This window comes from Balaenoptera musculus, chromosome 5, assembly GCF_009873245.2.
Source record: "Balaenoptera musculus isolate JJ_BM4_2016_0621 chromosome 5, mBalMus1.pri.v3, whole genome shotgun sequence".
Classification (NCBI taxonomy): Eukaryota; Metazoa; Chordata; class Mammalia; order Artiodactyla; family Balaenopteridae; genus Balaenoptera; species Balaenoptera musculus.
This window is the reverse complement of record NC_045789.1, coordinates 121,211,595-121,229,817: the sequence shown is the minus strand read 5'-3', so window position 1 is coordinate 121,229,817 and position 18,223 is coordinate 121,211,595. Positions and strand designations below refer to the sequence as shown.

The 18,223-nt window shown below is 34.7% G+C and overlaps 1 protein-coding gene across 1 annotated transcript in view; it reads right to left on the bottom strand.

Moving 5' to 3' along the window:
- Positions 1–18,223, bottom strand: part of KIAA1109 (KIAA1109 ortholog) — a 203,056-nt gene that overhangs the window by 31,683 nt on the left and 153,150 nt on the right. Inside the window, 11 exon segments of the mRNA XM_036852538.1 lie at positions 420–673; positions 2,735–2,797; positions 3,328–3,418; positions 4,089–4,198; positions 6,119–6,242; positions 7,507–7,637; positions 7,832–8,032; positions 8,810–9,036; positions 10,879–10,938; positions 16,576–16,774; positions 17,875–18,086. Of these exon segments, the coding sequence (XP_036708433.1) occupies positions 420–673; positions 2,735–2,797; positions 3,328–3,418; positions 4,089–4,198; positions 6,119–6,242; positions 7,507–7,637; positions 7,832–8,032; positions 8,810–9,036; positions 10,879–10,938; positions 16,576–16,774; positions 17,875–18,086 (1,672 nt within the window).

Genomic DNA, 18,223 nt, shown 5'->3' with positions numbered 1-18,223 from the left:
AATTGAAGTTTTTCTTAAGTTTAATGGAGTCACATTTTATTCAACAACTATATACTGAGTAACTGTCACGTGCCAGGCAATGTTCTAAGCGCTCAGGACACAGGCACAAGCACTGATATTAAGGAGTCTGAATATCAGCGTATGACCTACATTCTACATCTTGGAGGAGATTTCATTTTTGCAAATTGTAAAATTTAAAATGCTACTTTCTAGATTTTATTAAAAGACATAAAGAGAGGGAAAGAAAAAAATAATGCCATATGGAGCTAAATTATATTAGTAAACCATGGATATGTCTCCTAGTCTCACTCTGGGTAGGTAAATTAAGATTTTTTTTCTGTAAAAATTAACAGTTATATAATGCTTTAAGCTCAGTTCTACATTCTAAAATACTGCCTAAGGATGTTAAAGCTACTCACGAGGGTTTCCTGTAAATATAGAACCTTTCCCTCTCATGGTCTTCGTCCTTTTCATCCTTCTCGGAATCTTCACTGGTAGAAGACAAACTGTCATCCCGTCGGCCCTCCTCAGGTTGGAAAGAAATGCCTGGTGAAAGGCCTCCTGGAGTTTTGGGAGAACTGAACACGGAATATGATCCTTCACTATTTGAGGAGTAATGGGATGGACCTTCAATGGTTACTGACAAAAGGTCCAGTTCTGTCTCCTCTGGAAACTGAATGTAAAGAGAAAAAATATGAATCAGGTTCACATTATAAACCTCTTTTCCCTTAAAAAAAAAAAAAAAAGAAAAAATATACATTTAAGCATCTAAAATTTCTCTCAGAATTGAATTTCCTCAGTCTGAACTGAAAGATCAGCTTTACAAACATATGAAATGGTACACCAAGGAAGGAAGCAGGAGTTCAAACCACAGAAAGTCATACCACTGACTCACTAAAAATTAGAGTGAAATTTTACTTTATATAAGCATATATCATCACGTTAATTAGTACATACTGTAATTCTTTAAAGCATGGGTTAATCATGCTGTGGAGACAAAAGAAACAATGTGATCAACTTTAAATTAGAAGGGCAAGAGAGCAATTAATGATGGAAGAGCATGCAAGTGTCAGTACAGAATGTACTTTGTGCTTCCAGAATACTTTCTGTGGATACACCTTTTTAAAACGGGCCCCTAATGAGCTGAATAAAGATGTGTAAATAGTTACATAATTAAATAGCAATCAATCAAACTTAAGAATTCTGTATTTTAAGGCAAATACTTTGTATAAATACAATGTCACTCACTGAGGATTGTATCAGGAGACCACTGCATTTAAGTAGGTCAAAAAAAAAAAACAAAAAAAAACTTCTGTGACCTAATTTTGATTCCCAGTTTTGAGATTTGCTTGCATATCCTTTGAGGGAATGTGATAAGCCTTTGTAAAGTGTAATGTGCAAGGTACATTTATTGATATTACTATAAGATACATAGTGAAATCCTATAATCAAAATTTCAAACATTTGCAGAGTCTAGATTTTCTTCACTTTTTAAAAAATAACATTATTTAGTAAGTCAGATTTTATCAGAAATCTTCAACTTTTAAAGCTGTGGTAAGAGTTTATGTAGATAAATATCCCTTTGTTTATATTTATTTTCTATTTAACCATGCTTTAATGATCTATTCTGTAATTTATGATTTTTATATACTATTTTTTATAAACAGCTTATACTGCTATTTAAAAATAGGACGAATCATTCAAATATTAATGCCTTTAAGAATAACTCAATCATTTCACAGTATATACATATATCAAATAATTATGTTGTATACCTGAAAATAATGTTATATGTCAATTATCTCGATATTAAAAATAATGTACAGGAAAAAAAAAATCAATTAGTAGAATCCATTCAATTCACTGTAAAGGACTGTATTTCCAAGTTCATTTTTAGAAAAAAGGACATGTCTGTCAAGCTCACTCTATTACAACCTAATAGTTCTAAAACAAAATTCGGCTTGACTAAATTCAGTGTAACTACGGGATATACGTTGAGACTATCTTAAAAGAGTGGGCGATGGGAAACAAATGTGGAATAAGTTCCAATTTTTAAATGTAACTTGACAGAAAATTTCTAGACAATGATGTATATACCTACTATACAGATACAATTTTAAAATTAAATTTTACTTCTATAACATATTTAGGGAAAATACGTAGCTTATAAAGGTGTTAACTCAACTTATAAGTGATTGTGTAGCACATTTTCCACACTGTTTTGAACATAATTTTTAATAGACTGCTTTTATACATGCTTTTTTATACCAGTGACTCAAAATAAATAACACTCAATGATTAATTTGTTATTCTGAGATAGGTTTGATTCTAGTTTGAATTAGGTAACTAATTTTTTCTTAAAGAAAAGATTCATTTTGTATTTGGGTGTAGGGAAAAAGAGGTTCACTTCGGGATTAGCAAATAACTGTAATATATTGCAGTTTTTGGTTTATGATTTTGTTGAGTTAATCTGGTGTGCTGATTTAGTCCTTCTTTAATTTTGGAGATTAAATAATTACTATTAAGTTATAAGTGAGTATAGAACTAAAATATATTCATGAAAAAGCTTAGGAAATATACATGATGAAAAAGAACTGAAACAATCTTAAACCTTTATGTAAAATATCTTCCAGGTCTGAGTTTAGTATGAAATGAGAGGAAGACATTTTGAAAGCAGATTTTCAGAGTGGTTAATTAGCTTTAAAGCAAAATTTATGTTGTTCTTAAAAAGTACCTGAAAATACCCTTCCCCATGACAGCTGGACTGTGGTGTACTTCCCCATACCGTTTCTTTCAACTTAATTAAAATAATAAGAAAATTTATAAAAATTCATGAAAAATAAAAAAAAATGCTTTGAAAGTAAAAAACAACAAATATTTTAACATAAATTTTAACATGCTATAAAATTAGAATACAACTTTGACACTGACCTTTTTACTACTAGTTTCTGATATTATCTCTATATATTCTGAACAAAAATACATAAACAATAAAATACATTAATTAAAAACATTCCACATTTACATTTGTGTAAAATACCCAGTTTAATGCAGAGTCGAACTTGAAAGAAAAATTATTCAACAAAATGTTTCTACCTACAAGCAAGCAGTATGGAGTCTTTATTCTACATGCAAAACACTAACACCTGCGGCATGGCTCTCAATAGTGCTCTGCTATTTGGCAATGTACAGACACCTCAACCATCACAATCCACACTTTCACTGTAAGTAGGAACTACTATTTCTAAAATGCGTAACTACTATAATTTTGTAATTACTAAAAATTATTTAGCACTGTGTATCTCTAACAAGTAGTATCTCTCTTACTGTATCTTGGATATTGAAAGTGACTCTGGGTCCAGGAGATGCTGCATCCACCCGGATTTCTGGGAGCTCCTCAGTTTCACCTACTCGAGAACTAAAATAAAATATAAAGTTATAAAACATTAATATTTGTGTTCAAAAAAACCCCCTGGACTTTATGAAAGTCTGATTAATGACATTAACACTTTATTTCTAAATATTTACCTTATCCAAGGATTAAACTTTTGCTATTCCATTTCTTAACCTTTAGCATCTCATAAAAAAAAGTTCATTGCTTTAACACAAGATTTTCTAAAATTATACCTTATAAAAAAGAATTTATACTTACTTTATAGTGTTCATTTACTAGTAAAACTATATTTTTCTTCAATAATAAGTAAAATTTCCATTTTTCATATTTTAAATCTGTGTATAATCACACTTCTTCCAAAATGACAAATTTAGAGCTGCAGCTACTAACATGCAAATATTCATTTCTTTGGATAGTCTATAAGTTTACGCATAAACTTGTCTAAATAGCAGTGTACTTCATTACTAAAAAGCACACAATGACTTTTATAATATAAAACCAGAGTATAAATGGGATAGAGGGATTCCTCAAACTTCTTAGTTTGACAGTATCCACTATTACTAGTTTTACTAATAAGGTCCATTTGCTACCTTAATTTTGTAATTTCCCCAATTAGAACACAATAAATAAGTAGTGACCTTTGGCAAAAGAGTCAGCAATTTTATTACTTGTTTCATTGCTTGAAATATATTACCTTGCCCTTTCCATTCGCTTAAGAGGTGGTCTTCCAGAAGCTGAAATGCTTTTTGATCGGCTGTAACTTGGTTTGTAACCCAAACCCCACTTATCCTTTAGGGAAGCAGCCTAATGAAAGGGGATAGAAAAAGGGTGACTTCAGGCAGTTGTTTACTGTTGTAATATCTGACTTCAGGTAAAATGTTCTGCTATTAAAGAAGTTAGCTTGCCTCCCCCAGGTCAATAACAAGTTATCTTAAATTGTGACTTTAAATGTCACTTAACAACACAGATGGATCAAAGTGCAGCAGGAATCAGCTATTCTTAGTCCTAATTAGGAAATACAAGGAAAATAGGAGCCTGTACAAGGAAAATAGGAGCCACCAGCTCGTTTGAGAGAAAAGATTGGGAGCAGGGATGAGGGGTACAGAAATAAGGGGAGAAATAAGGAAACAATAAGAAAAGAAAGAAAAGAGAAAGAAAATGAGAATTAAAAGGCAAGATTCTGGGAGAAAGGGGAGGGGAGGGGGGAGAAGAGGAGATCAGGGAAGAGGGGGAGGGAGGGAGCGACCACTAATCATCCCGAGTACCACCCAAGGGTACCCGCCTCCCCCCCCCCCCCCCCCCCCCCCGGACAGAACTCTTTATTACACAAAAGGAAGGGAAGTGGTGACTGGAACACCCTCCTTGTCACCAAATCCCTCTTCTTCAAATTTGTAGTTTGGGGGGGCTAGGTAGTAAAAAGATTCTAATACAATGGAGACTTAGAAAGCAAGAGGACTAAAAGGGAATTGAGGGGGAAATAACAAATGAGAAAAACGTTAAGAACACAGATTTAATTTCAGTAATTTTCCTAATCCTCTCTACCTAGTTTTATTCTTAACAGTTAATTGCCAAGTCTAAACTAGCTTATAAACAGTATGCAAGCAATATTTTCATTATGTTGCATGACTGTGAGGTACATAGTGGCAAAAAATTTAAACACAGAGTTATGCATTACAGAGCATCACTATCCATTTAGTACTATCAGAAGCCAGTGATGAATAACTAAAATTGAATTTTATTCCTAATTTAAATAAATAATTTAGAACACTATTCAAATGAGGTTGTCTAGGACTTTGGTGGTGACCAAGGAAAGAAAGTTCAAGCCGATGAACTCTGGATCCCTGCAACCTTCCCCCCATTTCTCTAACCTCAACAGCTCTGATTTAATCAGTTTTTATGTATTGGGGTAACACCCAAAAACCATATTCTGGTTAAAAAAAACTGGAGGGTTTTGCTGACTATATTTTTAAAAATTAGTTTTTCTACTAACAAGACCACCTTGACCCAAAGCAACCTACCTCCATTTGAATAAGTTTTAGAATTATTTTCTACTCTATTTTTCTAGTACATCTATCTATATATTTATTTCAAGTGTTCAGCAATTGGACTAAATCCCAGAATGTGGTAGATAGTAAGGTCAAAGATAAACAACTTGTCCTTTAAGAGACTCAAATACTAGTAAGGGCAACTAAATATGCAAATAATAAAGGTAAGAATAAAGTGCTGACAGTATGTAGTGGCTAAGAGTAAAATCCGCTGTGGAAAATGGGAGGGGTAGAATGGACATCTCAAAAAATTTCACATTTGAATTAGAGACAGAAAAGAAAGTATGACTTCATGAAAGGCAGACAGAACACAGTGGCTAAGGTCATAGACTGTAGAATCCCACTGTTTGGGTTTGAATCTTGGCTCCACTGGAATTACTGGCTGTATAACCTTGGTCAAATTGCTTGACCTCTCTGTGCCTCAGTTTCCTCATCTTTAAAATGGGGAAAATAATATAAGCTATCACATAGGGTTGTTGTAAAGATTTAATGGGTTGTTGAATGTAAAGTGCTTTAAACAGTGCCTGGTACATGGTAGACATGAGATACACAAATCAAGTGTTATCACTAGCAATGGAGGAAGAAAGAGAACAACATAAGTATCATCATAAAATTTCATAAAGTGAAAAAATGTTTAAATAGTCTACTTTAATAAAATTCTCCTTAAATGTTTACTCACTCGCATACTGGACCTCCGTAATTTTTTACGGACATCTCTTCTAATATCATTCACAGCAACAGATTCTAATTGTTGATAACGTTGAATTTCCTGGTTTATGGTTCCTTCACTTGCACCTAGTTTTCTGGATAAAAAACAAGTATGGCAGTTAGTGTAAAGAGGTAACAAAGTAAGAGTGATTTTTACTTGCTCCTTTTTAAATTCTCTATCAGAATATCAAAGATTATGTATGGACAGGCCAAAATCCTGCATAAAGTTAATACTCATATCTGGCAAACTGTAAAAAAAAAAAAAACTTTCTCTAATGTTTTAGGAAATGGTTCTTATCCATTTCTACATCAAGAGTCTCTGTGATAATCTCAGGAAAGCTATGGAACCACTTAGCAGAATAGTATCTGTATGTAATATTCTACATATAAAATTTAAGCCTCAGGTAAGATTTTTAGGGGAGGAAGTATATTTTGCTACAAGTCAGTTTTCCCCTGATAACAAAACTCAAACTGTAATGTAAGTCAACAGGAAAACGTGAATCACTGTATCATAACTGATTTTACAGACAAGTTTTTAGCGAATACCTTTCACTATACAATGTATAAATTTCTGTAAAATCCTCAAATGCAAAAAAACACAGATACATGAGTACAAAGATTAGAAAAGATGAAGTATGTTTTCCACCTTTGGGGAAAACAAAAATTTCATTTTGGCAAGCAGAATATTTAGTCTTACAGAGCAAGTATTACCTAGTCAGTACTATTTAGCAGGCTACAGATAAAGAAAAAAATGACTACCACCTACTCCCCCCTCTTGACTCGCCCTACCCTCACCTCAGTTCTAGTGAACTGCTACTACAGGCAAGCAAAAAAGCATGAAGTTTGAATTCAGACAAACACAGGTTCAAATTCCAATTCTTTAATCTCTCCGAGCCAGTTTTCTCATCTATAAAGTTTGGATAATGCCATCTAATCTCACAGAAATGTTGTGAGGATTAAACTGAGATAACATGTCAGAATCACAATAGGTACTTAATAAATTCTAAATTTTCTTCCTCTCTCAAAAATTTGCATTCCAAAAATACTGTTAGCAGAAAACTCATGTTTACATACATATGTGAAGATACATGTATATACACGTAGAGATGCATATATGTGACATAAAGTCAGTCATAAACTTCTCAGAAATGGGGAGTTGTGATGAGCACTAGACTAACATTTCTAACTTTATCACTAATGAATATATGATCTCAGACAAATCACCAAAGTTTTCTGGACCTTGGTGATCTCATTTATAAACTAAAGGGGTTGTACTGGCCCCAATCCAGTTTCCTTCACATTTAAAATCTATTCTATTATTAGGGAATACTATACTAAATTAAAAATCATTATACGTACTTAAGGTCATCTATTACTTTGGCCTGTTCATTCAGTTCTCTGATATCCACTATACGCTTCATAATTTTTCTTCCTCTAAGTTCTCCTGGCTGGCTACAAGATGCTCCTTGTCTTCGATAATCTACAGCTTCCTGAAAAGTCAAAAGCATGTCTGTCAGTAACACCCTCAGGTCACAAAGCAAATCTACCCTATCACAGAAATAACACCTTAAATCAAAAGAAGCATGCAAGAATCAAAGCCATCTATATTAAGTAAGATGATTGGAATTCTCCAGTGATTCAAACCCCTTAATTTTCATAAGGAATCCATTTAGTTGCTACCTACGTTTCCCCATGAGTGAGCTCTGCATGCTTTCAGATGGGACTGGCTAGACTTAGGGGAGGCCCACATCTCTGGGTTACACAGATACTCTGCAGGAACAGAATAGCGCTGATGTGGAGGCCTCAGGCCTAGGAGGTGATTTACAAGTCGTTGCCCAAACGTGAGCTTGTGGCCATCTCCACTTACTGAACTTCCCTCTGAACTCTAAATGGTAAACAGTAATGTTAATTTTTAAAAAATTTCTTTCCAGGAACAAAACTATTTCATGATACAGTAGTTCAAAGATGTTTCAAAAAAATTTTTACGTTGATAATAGAATGAAAGCAGAAACTTTCTTTTTAACTAATAAATAATAAGTTTAATAACTAATCAATCTGATACTATAGAATATGTACAGTATAAAAGGAAATACACATTTTTAAAATGTATACTTTATTTTGTGTGGGTGCACTTTGCTTTTGACTTTCATTTTTGAACATCATTATTGAGATAATTCACATGCCATAAAATTCACCCATTTAAAATGTATAATGGTTTATAGTGGGTTTTAGTATAGTCACGAAGTTGTGCAGCCATCATCAGAATCTATTTAGAACATTTTCACCGCCTCCCAAACAAAACCTCATAACATTAGCAGTCTCTTCCCATCCCCTCTCCCGACCCCCTAAACTCTCCCAGTCCTAGGCAACCACTGATCTACTTTCTGTCTCTACAGATCTGCTTGCACTTTGCTTTTACTGTTAACATGTTACCTGTAGGTTAAGGCACAAGTTGGTTGACAACCGTTATGAAACAAGGAATTCAATTAAAAGACAATATTATGGAATTAAAAAAAACAATATTATATAAATGTAGACAGAGAACCACCACTCCCTTCCTTCCTCCACAATTAGCAACTACAATAAGTAACACTGACCTAATAATATCCCTTTCTCAGGGTAAAAGCCAGTCCTGAAAAAGTCTAACTGTGAGTTTACTTACAGTATGGATAGTGGGAGACATAGTGTCAACTTCATCCTCATCTGACAGGTCAGCTATGCTCACTGAATTTAGATCGGCGATGTCATCTATGTCCTCCTCTCCTGTCAGCGTTGTAAGGGTATTGCCCAGAGCGTTAAGTCTTTTGCCAATGTTAGGATCCATGTGGACATCAATCCCACACATTTTCCACAATACATTGAGTGTCCAGGTTCCAGCACTACTACTTTCTGTTTAAATAAAGAAGTGACATTTTTGGTAAGTCTTGAGTATAGAAATTTAAATAATTCTACATTCAGGGAATAAAGTGGATGATGGCCCTGTGTAATAACTAATGTCTCTCACAGCTAGATCTGTCAGAAACATGAGACTATGGGATTGATTTCCCTATTGTATAGTGTGCACCTATTGTTTCTCTGTTTTCAGCACTCTTCTTTCCCCATGTGACCTATGAATTCCCTCCTCCCCTAGCCCCCTAGCTGATCTACCTTCCCAGGACTATAGTAGGAGAACTGGCACAGCCCTCCCTCATTAGCCAGAATTAATTAGATGATTAGTCTGAATAAGGGTCAAAGTTAGAAAACTAAGAATCCTTCCCTGGACTTGAGAAAAGACTGCTTCCTCTCTAGTGATTGAGGGGTGGGGAATGAGGCTCATGAGCTGCTGGCAGCCATGTTTCCTGCCATGTTTCAGGAGGTCAGCAGTAAGAAAAAATGAAGCAGCCGGAGAGAAGCAAAGACAAGAGCTGGAAAGAGCCCTGGTGGCAGCTGGGATCTTGTTTCCAAGTTCCTGAGGGCCCCTGAATTGACCTGGCTCCTTCTCTTCACTGAGATAGCCATTCCTAAGTTTAATTGTGATCTGCAAATATTCTTTTAACAAGTTCCCCCTTTTAGTTAAGCCAGTTTGAGGACGTTGTTGTCGCTTATAAACAAGACTCCTGACAAAGACTTTTACGTGACCTTCCTCCCAATATGTATGCTTACCTCAGTTATCACCTTTTCCTTCTAACATTACTGCTGGAAATTTCCTAACCTTTTCAGTTCTCTGTCAGTGGGGACTGCAGGCCTTGCTATTTTCTGAGACAGTTTACTTAGGATGAGCACTGAGACTAGGTTTCGGAGGATAAGAGGGAACAGTAAGGAGAGAAGGAAATCTACGCGTCTTAATCAGCTTCTACCCCTCTCAACATTTTAAGTGCTCTTAAATAAATATCTCCATTTATCTTACCCTAATTTTATACCAGTAAAAATAATAAAAATTTACACTACGCTGTCATCTTAGTTAAGACAGATGATTACTTCTATGGTTATCTCCTAACCAGTTTCCTAGATTTTTCTCCTCTCTAATCCTTGAAAGTGTCCCTTTGATACTGTCACATCTGTTTCCTTGCTCAAAAAAACTCAATGGCTTTCTCACTGTCCACCAAATCAAGTCCAAATTCCTTCATTTGGGATGTAAGATTTTTCTCATCTTATTTTCACATAACTCTACTCCAGCCAATCTGGACAACTCTAACTAGACACTGGGTTTGACATCATGACAGGTGTTGTTCTCTCTGCCTGAATTTTCTCTATTCCTATTTTCCAGTTTTTGCTTAAGAAACAATTTTATCCATCTTTCAAGTCCTTGTTTAAATGCTTTTTCTTCCATAAAGCTTTCTCTCATTCCAGTATCCTTTGAAATTTAGAAATTTTATCTCCCTCCTGTAAATTTCAGTAGCAATTGGAATTTTATATATTTTTTGAACTTATCACTTATTGCAGTTATAGTTATGCTGCAGAGCTGTAACTACATTATTAGAATTTAAACTTATATGTCATAGAAAGTATATCTTATTCACCTTTGTCTTTCCCAAAACATTTTGTAGTGTATCTTGTACACTGATGGTGTCTAATTAATTGTTAGATATATAAAAATATGCTAATATTATTGCAAAATAGTTTTTAAAAATTAGGGAATACCAGAATGAGTTTAGTTAAAAGAGCCTCTAATATAAAGGCAGGAAAAATGGATAAAAAAAGCAGAATTCTACCAGATATATATAGCAAAAGTAATACCAAAGGTGAACTTACCAGCAGCTGCTTGTCCTGTAGTCCTGGAACATACTTCATAGGTACCATCTGGAACTACACCTGCACAAAAATCACCCCCAAAATAAGTTTCAATAAAATTATGCTTGTGATTAAATATTACACTGCAATTTTTCTTCCAAAAATGATTCCTAAATATAAACAGGATTACTAGCCTCTCTAGGTTTCAGTTTCTTTTTTTTAAAATTTAATTTATTAATTTATTTATTTTATACAGCAGGTTCTTATTAGTTATCTATCTGATACATCTTAGTGTATTAGGTTTCAGTTTCTAATCTGGAGAATGAAAGGGCTACCTTAGATGACTTATGATATCTATTTCATATCTCACAATATTTTATTCTTATCGATTTTAAGAACTAAACTGCATACACCTGAAACTAATATACTGTAAATCAACCATACCTCAATAAAGAAAGATTTGACTCCAGTTTTATCTTTACATTCTGCATGTGATTTCCTTATCTGAGTGACAATACCTGGCCAACTCTGAAACTCTAGTTTCCAGATGCTGTGACAATTTGTATCATCATGAGTGAATGGCACTTTGAGAATGCAAATAATTTTAAAATGATTTTTTGATAACTAAGAACTGCCACATTAGGTCACAGACATGATTCATCAACCTTGTCTTTTACTTTGACAAGGATCATTTTACGAGGGAAAAAAAAAAAAAAAAGATTGCCTGCCATGATGTCAATCTCATAACGTCAGCCTCCTAAGGTCATGGACCTATCCCCAGAACATATCTAACTTTAACTTTGAAACAGTTACTACTTCTTAGCTTTAATCAGATAATTTCAGCTTTTTTGAGAGGTTAATTAAATCAACAAAAGACATACCATCCTTGAAACAACTTTTAAACAAAGTAGAGCCTAAAGATAGAATTAAGACCCTTTCTCAGTAATCCTTAATGGAAACCAAATTTCATTCTAAACCTGACAGTATATATACCGTAAATAAAATGTCCTTTTGCAATTCATTCCATACTCTAAACTGGTATTCAAATGTTACTCAAATGTGAGTTGTAGAAACACTACAATTTAGGGACTTCCCTGGTGGTCCAGTGGTTAAAACTCCACGCTCCCAATGCAGGGGACCTGGGTTCGATCCCTGGTTAGGGAACTAGATCCCGCATGCCACAACTAAGGATCCTGCATGCTGCAACTAAGACCCGGCACAGCCAAATAAATAAATTAATTAAAAAAAAAAAGAAATGCTACAATTTATTTTGGGAGAAAGGGTCTATAAATGACAATTTCTATTATGTATTTTTTAAGATGGTGCCAATAACTTTAAAATCTAAATTATATTTTTGAACCATATGGTACTTGTGCCTCACATACAAATTATAAAAAAGAATTAGATCTTGTTTGGGGGTAAAAGATTGCCTAATTCACCTTTAATGTCATAGTTATAAATCAGAGCAAAAAAAACCTAGACTACCCTTTCAAATCTTAAGACTGCTAGAATGAAAAGAAAAGCCTCTGAAATTGGAGTAATATAACTAAGGCCAAGTGAAAGTAAGAAACAGTAAATTTAAAAAGGGTAGAAAACATCGGGGACTTCCAGTCCCAAGAAGTGCTAGAGAATTTCTGAATATTAAGCTAAAAAAAAAGATTATATAAATTCATAGAATACAGAGGCATGATGAATTAATAAGGAACATTAAAATTCTTAGGAGTAGATCTGAATCCTGAAAGTGAGAAGTAGGAAACCAACTGGGCTCTTTCCCATTGTACCTGTCATCTCTGAGTTGGACCAACCAGAATCCAGGATGGCAGTATTCCTGCTGTGACAACCAAATGCTGCTACCCAGGTGTTGGCAGAAAGCTTGGAATTTTTCAAACTTCTAATGGTTTAGTTTTTCTAAATACATGTTAAAGAAAAGCATCTAATCTTTACTATTTAAGTGGTTGATAGAACACTTCCTATAGATTGTCCTTTCTAATTTTTATTGCACTTCGCCCCAAAATATTATCACCTAGAGAAGAAATTACACCGGGCTTTTTTTTTTTTGGCCACGCCGCTTGGCTTGAAGAATCTTAGTTCCCCAACCAGGGATCAAACCTGGGCCCCGCCAGTGAAAGCGCCAAGTCCTAACCACTGGACCACCAGGGAATTACCGACACAGGGCCATCTTTTTTCTAGGGCATGATTTTTTTAACATCTTTATTGGAGTATAATTGCTTTACAATGTTGTGTTAGTTTCTGCTGTATAACAAAGTGAATCAGCTATACATATACATATATCCCCATATCTCCTCCCTCTTGCGTCTCCCTCCCACCCTCCCTATCCCACCACTCTAGGGGATCACAGAGCACCGAGCTGATCTCCCTGTGCTATGCGGCTGCTTCCCACTAGCTAGCTATTTTACATTTGGTAGTGTATATATGTCCATGCCACTCTCTCACTTCGTCCCAGCTTATCCTTCCCCCTCCCTGTGTCCTCAAGTTCATTCTCTACATCTGTGGCTTTATTCCTGTCCTGCCCTAGGTTCTTCAGAACCTTTTTTTTTTTTAGATTCTATATATGTGTTAGCATACGGTATTTGTTTTTCTCTTTCTGACTTACTTCACTCTGTATGACAGACTCTAGGTCCATCCACCTCACTACAAATACCTCAATTTCATTTCTTTTTATGGCTAATATTCCACTGTATATATATGCCACATCTTCTTTATCCATTCATCTGTCAGTGGATACTTAGGTTGCTTCCATGTCCTGTCTATTGTAAATAGAGCTGCAATGAACATTGTGGTACATGACTCTTTTGGAATTATGGTTTTCTCAGGGTACATGCCCAGTAGTGGGATTGCTGGGTCGTATGGTAGTTCTATTTTTAGTTTTTTAAGGAACCTCCATACTGTTCTCCATAGTGGCTGTATGAATTTACATTCCCACCAACAGTGCAAGAGGGTTCCCTTTTCTCCACACCACCCTCTCCAGCATTTACTGTTTGTAGATTTTTTGATGCTGGCCATTCTGACTGGTGTGAGGTGATACCTCATTGTAGTTTTGATTTGCATTTCTCAAATGATTAGTGATGTTGAGCATCCTTTCATGTGTTTGTTGGCAATCTGTATATCTTCTTCGGAGAAATGTCTATTTAGGTCTTCTGCCCATTTTTGGATTGGGTTGTTTGTTTTTTTGATATTGAGCTGCATGAGCTGCTTGTAAATTTTGGAGATTAATCCTTTGTCAGTTGATTCGTTTGCAAATATTATCTCCCATTCTAAGGGTTGTCTTTTTGTCTTGTTTATGCTTTCCTTTGCTGTGCAAAAGCTTTTAAGTTTCATTAGGTCCCATTTGTTTATTTTCATTTTTATTTCCATTTCTCTAGGAGGTGGGTCAAAAAGGATCTTGCTGTGATTTATGTCATAGAGTGTTCTGCCTGTGTTTTCCTCTAAGAGTTTTATAGTGTCTGGCCTTACATTTAGGTCTTTAATCCATTTTGAGTTTATTTTTGTGTATGGTGTTAGGGAGTGTCCTAACTTCATTCTTTTACATGTAGCTGTCCAGTTTTCTCAGCACCACTTATTGAAGAGGCTGTCTTTTCTCCACTGTATATTCTTGCCTCCTTTATCAAAAATAAGGTGACCATATGTGCATGGGTTTATCTCTGGGCTTTCTATCCTGTTCCGTTGATCTATATTTCTGTTTCTGTAGGGCATGATTTTTAAATGATCTCTGAAAAAATACTAAGGCATAATCCTGCTTTTCCTTATTTCTCTGCCCTAAACTCAACTCTTTTTTAAAAAAAATTGTCAGTTATATCCAAGTATACTTACTACTAATAAAAACTACAAAATAGTAAACTAATTGGTGAATCTGTAATTCGGAATTCTTTTATGTCAGCAAAACAACTACTCTACTCATCTCATTTGCCACTCTCCCAAAACACCAAACAATAAGCATGCTACAAAAACAAGTCATTTGATACCCTCCAAAACCCCAAATAAATTATGATTATCACAATTATCAGCATGTTAGTGTTCTACTTTGCTGGTATAATAGCCACTGAGGTGCTGAGTTAGTGTTTATATTTTTTAATATGTGTTTTTGACTTTGAGTCAGAGGCATATTTCTTATGCATTTTCCCTTTGTTTAAACTGTTAAGGAAATGGTATCCTTCCTTGCTTCCAAATATATTCAATCCAGTATGACTATAATGATGGCAAAATGTCATCTTAATAAAAATCAATAGGGTTAAATTTATTTTAAGGAAAAAAACCACACAAACAAAAGACAGTTATGGTTGGGCTTCCCTGGTGGTGCAGTGGTTGAGAATCTGCCTGCCAATGCAGGGAACACGGGTTCGAGCCCTGGTCTGGGAAGATCCCACATGCCGCGGAGCAACTGGGCCCGTGAGCCACAATTGCTGAGCCTGCGCGTCTGGAGCCTGTGCTCCGCAACAAGAGAGGCCGCGATAGTGAGAGGCCCGCGCACCGCGATGAAGAGTGGCCCCCGCTCGCCGCAACTAGAGAAAGCCGTCGCACAGAAACGAAGACCCAACACAGCCATAAATAAATAAATAAAATAAATTTAAAAAAAAAACAGTTATGGTGACTTTTTAAAACATATATAACAACCATGTAAAATGATTACTTGTAAAAATTTCTGATGAAGGCTAATTTTGGTCTTTTGGGTATTAGGCATGAGTATTTTGATATCAAGTCTTCTTAATAACCTGAAGTATTTCAAAGAAATCCTAGTATTTTACCTATGAATTATCTAAATGCAAAGCATTCAAAACCAAAAAATTTCACCTAAAATTTTAGCCAATATTAAATGCTAAAACTTCAATTTTTGATATAAAAACCCTGGAAAGTTCTCCCAATACTCAAAGAAAACCGAGAACTGGAAAGAAGATCTTCTTCCAGTGAAGAGAGGAAAAAATTGCTAAATAATGGCATACCACCTTCTGAAAAGTAATTAATTTTGTTTTACAGATTAGCTGAGGAATTTTAGTCCACAACCTTTAATTCCTCAAATATAATTTTTCTTCATTATTAAGATTAATGATAAAACATTGTAAAGCAACTATACTCCAATAAAAATTAATTAAAAATAGATTAATGATGCTTTATCAACTCTGCTGTAATATTTAAAATATTAAAATAAAAATAAATCCCTGTACCTTCAAAATAGCATATAAAGACAGCTTTAGTTATTCACAACCAGAGGAATAACTAAAGCTGTGTTTAATGGAGCATAATAGAATCAGAGGAATTCACACAAATTACACTCTGTATACTACATATGTGGACATGTGGACTTATTTATGGCTGGAGTCCCTGCTTCCGGTTATCCTGTATTATGTTATAGGATGAACTGGATCTTACACATTTATCACTTTGTTTCAAGATCCCCACAGAACAAAGACACTTTACCTGGTCATTCACGAATCAATTACAGGAAAAATCAGGGAGTGAGCAAACCTTCAAATGTTATACCATCAAAAAGAATACCTAGTTGGTTTACTTACCCAAACAACTGAAAGCTGCAGTTTTTCACAAATATGTTCTGATATCTTTAATTAGAAATAGCCTTTATTTCACAAAGTCCAATAACATTCCTATATACGAACATCCTTTAGTTTTACTTACGAAGACACTGGGGTTACTTTTTAATTTTTAAAAATTCAGAACCTCATACAGAAAATAAAAGACACTCACAGGCATTCATCACTAGGTCCCCACGAATTTCTGGTTTCCAGTCATCCCATGATGTCTCAAAGCCATCAGCAAAACGGATACAAAAGTTTTTGAAATGCCCTTTACTAACTAGAGATTCTGAAGAACAAGCAGTGATGAGAGTACTTTCAATGGTCAGTACTAAAGCAGAACCAGTGTCAAGGTCTCCAGTGTGATTAGACTGCAAAATATATTAAAGAAATGAGACAAAAGGTGACAACTTTTAAAATTTGGAAACCTCACAGGATTCATAAGATCAAACATCTAGAAAGGGTCAACCCTAGAGAGCTTCATTAAAAAGCAGTTTAGAAAGATGCCTACTTTTAAAATTAAATTGCTCATGTGAAAGGCATTGCCGTGTGCATTTTTTTAAACTAAACTTGCAAAAGGCTAATTATCTGTTCTTTCTATCTCAAGCCTTTTAGTTTGTGTGGAACATTTTCATTTTGACAACCATCCCTGGTGTGTACGGCCTTCCTAAGCTCTGTCCATCATGTCATTAAAATATTATCATTTTTCAACTCCTGAAGCACAAACATACCACGTTGCCAATCCTCAACTCAGAGTTTTTCTTAACACTGTTTTGCCAAACAAAATACTTAAAGATAAATTCATTCAACAACTGGTTACAGGTTAAGGTAAATTATAACAGTAAAATGTAGACCTCTGTATTTGTTATAATTGTAACTTCTTAGCCTAACAGGGGGTTCATAGCCTTTTCCCTCACACACATGTGCATGCAAGTATGTATTCCTGAGAACTGGTCCTAAATCACAAAGAGTAAATTTTTGCTTTATCCAGTACACATAACTTGGAAGTTTTGTTACCATTAAATATTATAGCTTAAAAGAATTTTGAAATTCCCTACCCTGTTTTAGATAAAGTTATTAAACATTATTATATAGCATCCTTAAATATCCTTTGTTTCTATTTTATTATCAGGTGTATGCCAAAGATGTCTTGGCTAAATACAAAACAAATAAAAAATTTTGAAAACTAAGCTGCTTATTTTCCAAGGTTAAAATTAAGATTTATTAGATGGCTGTCAATCTCATTACTATTATGAGGCATATCAGAATGCTTCAGAGAAAAGTCTCATGAAGTTGATATTTAATACACTGTGGATGAATAACGGTTGAAGGAGTTCAATCTTACTTGCTATCTACTAAACTCGTTATAAACTGTTATCCTGAAAAGCTTATTGTTATACTCTATACACATAAAAATGGTTTCTAGAAATGTCTGGCTCTTAATCTTGGACTGTGATTCGATTTTTTATACCTGTGCAGTATTTGTGATAGGCAGGCAAATTCCCAGATCATTCACAGTCAGCTGGAGGAAGAGAGTCCCAAACGCCTGGGCTGACGTTTGCTGGATACCAGGCAACATATCTACCACTTCCTTTGTAGCCATATGAATATCTTTATGTAAAGCCATTCGTTGTTCATTCCAATTGTCATAGGCAGCCTTATAATTCAGCCAAAACAGCACAGCTTTTGATAATTAAGACAGGGCAGAAGGAAAATTAAAATAAAAACTGTAAAGCTATATGGCAAGTAAACCTCTAGAGCTGCAAAATCCTGTTGATTAATAAAAATTATTCCCAGAAAATTGTAGCATTAGAATTTGA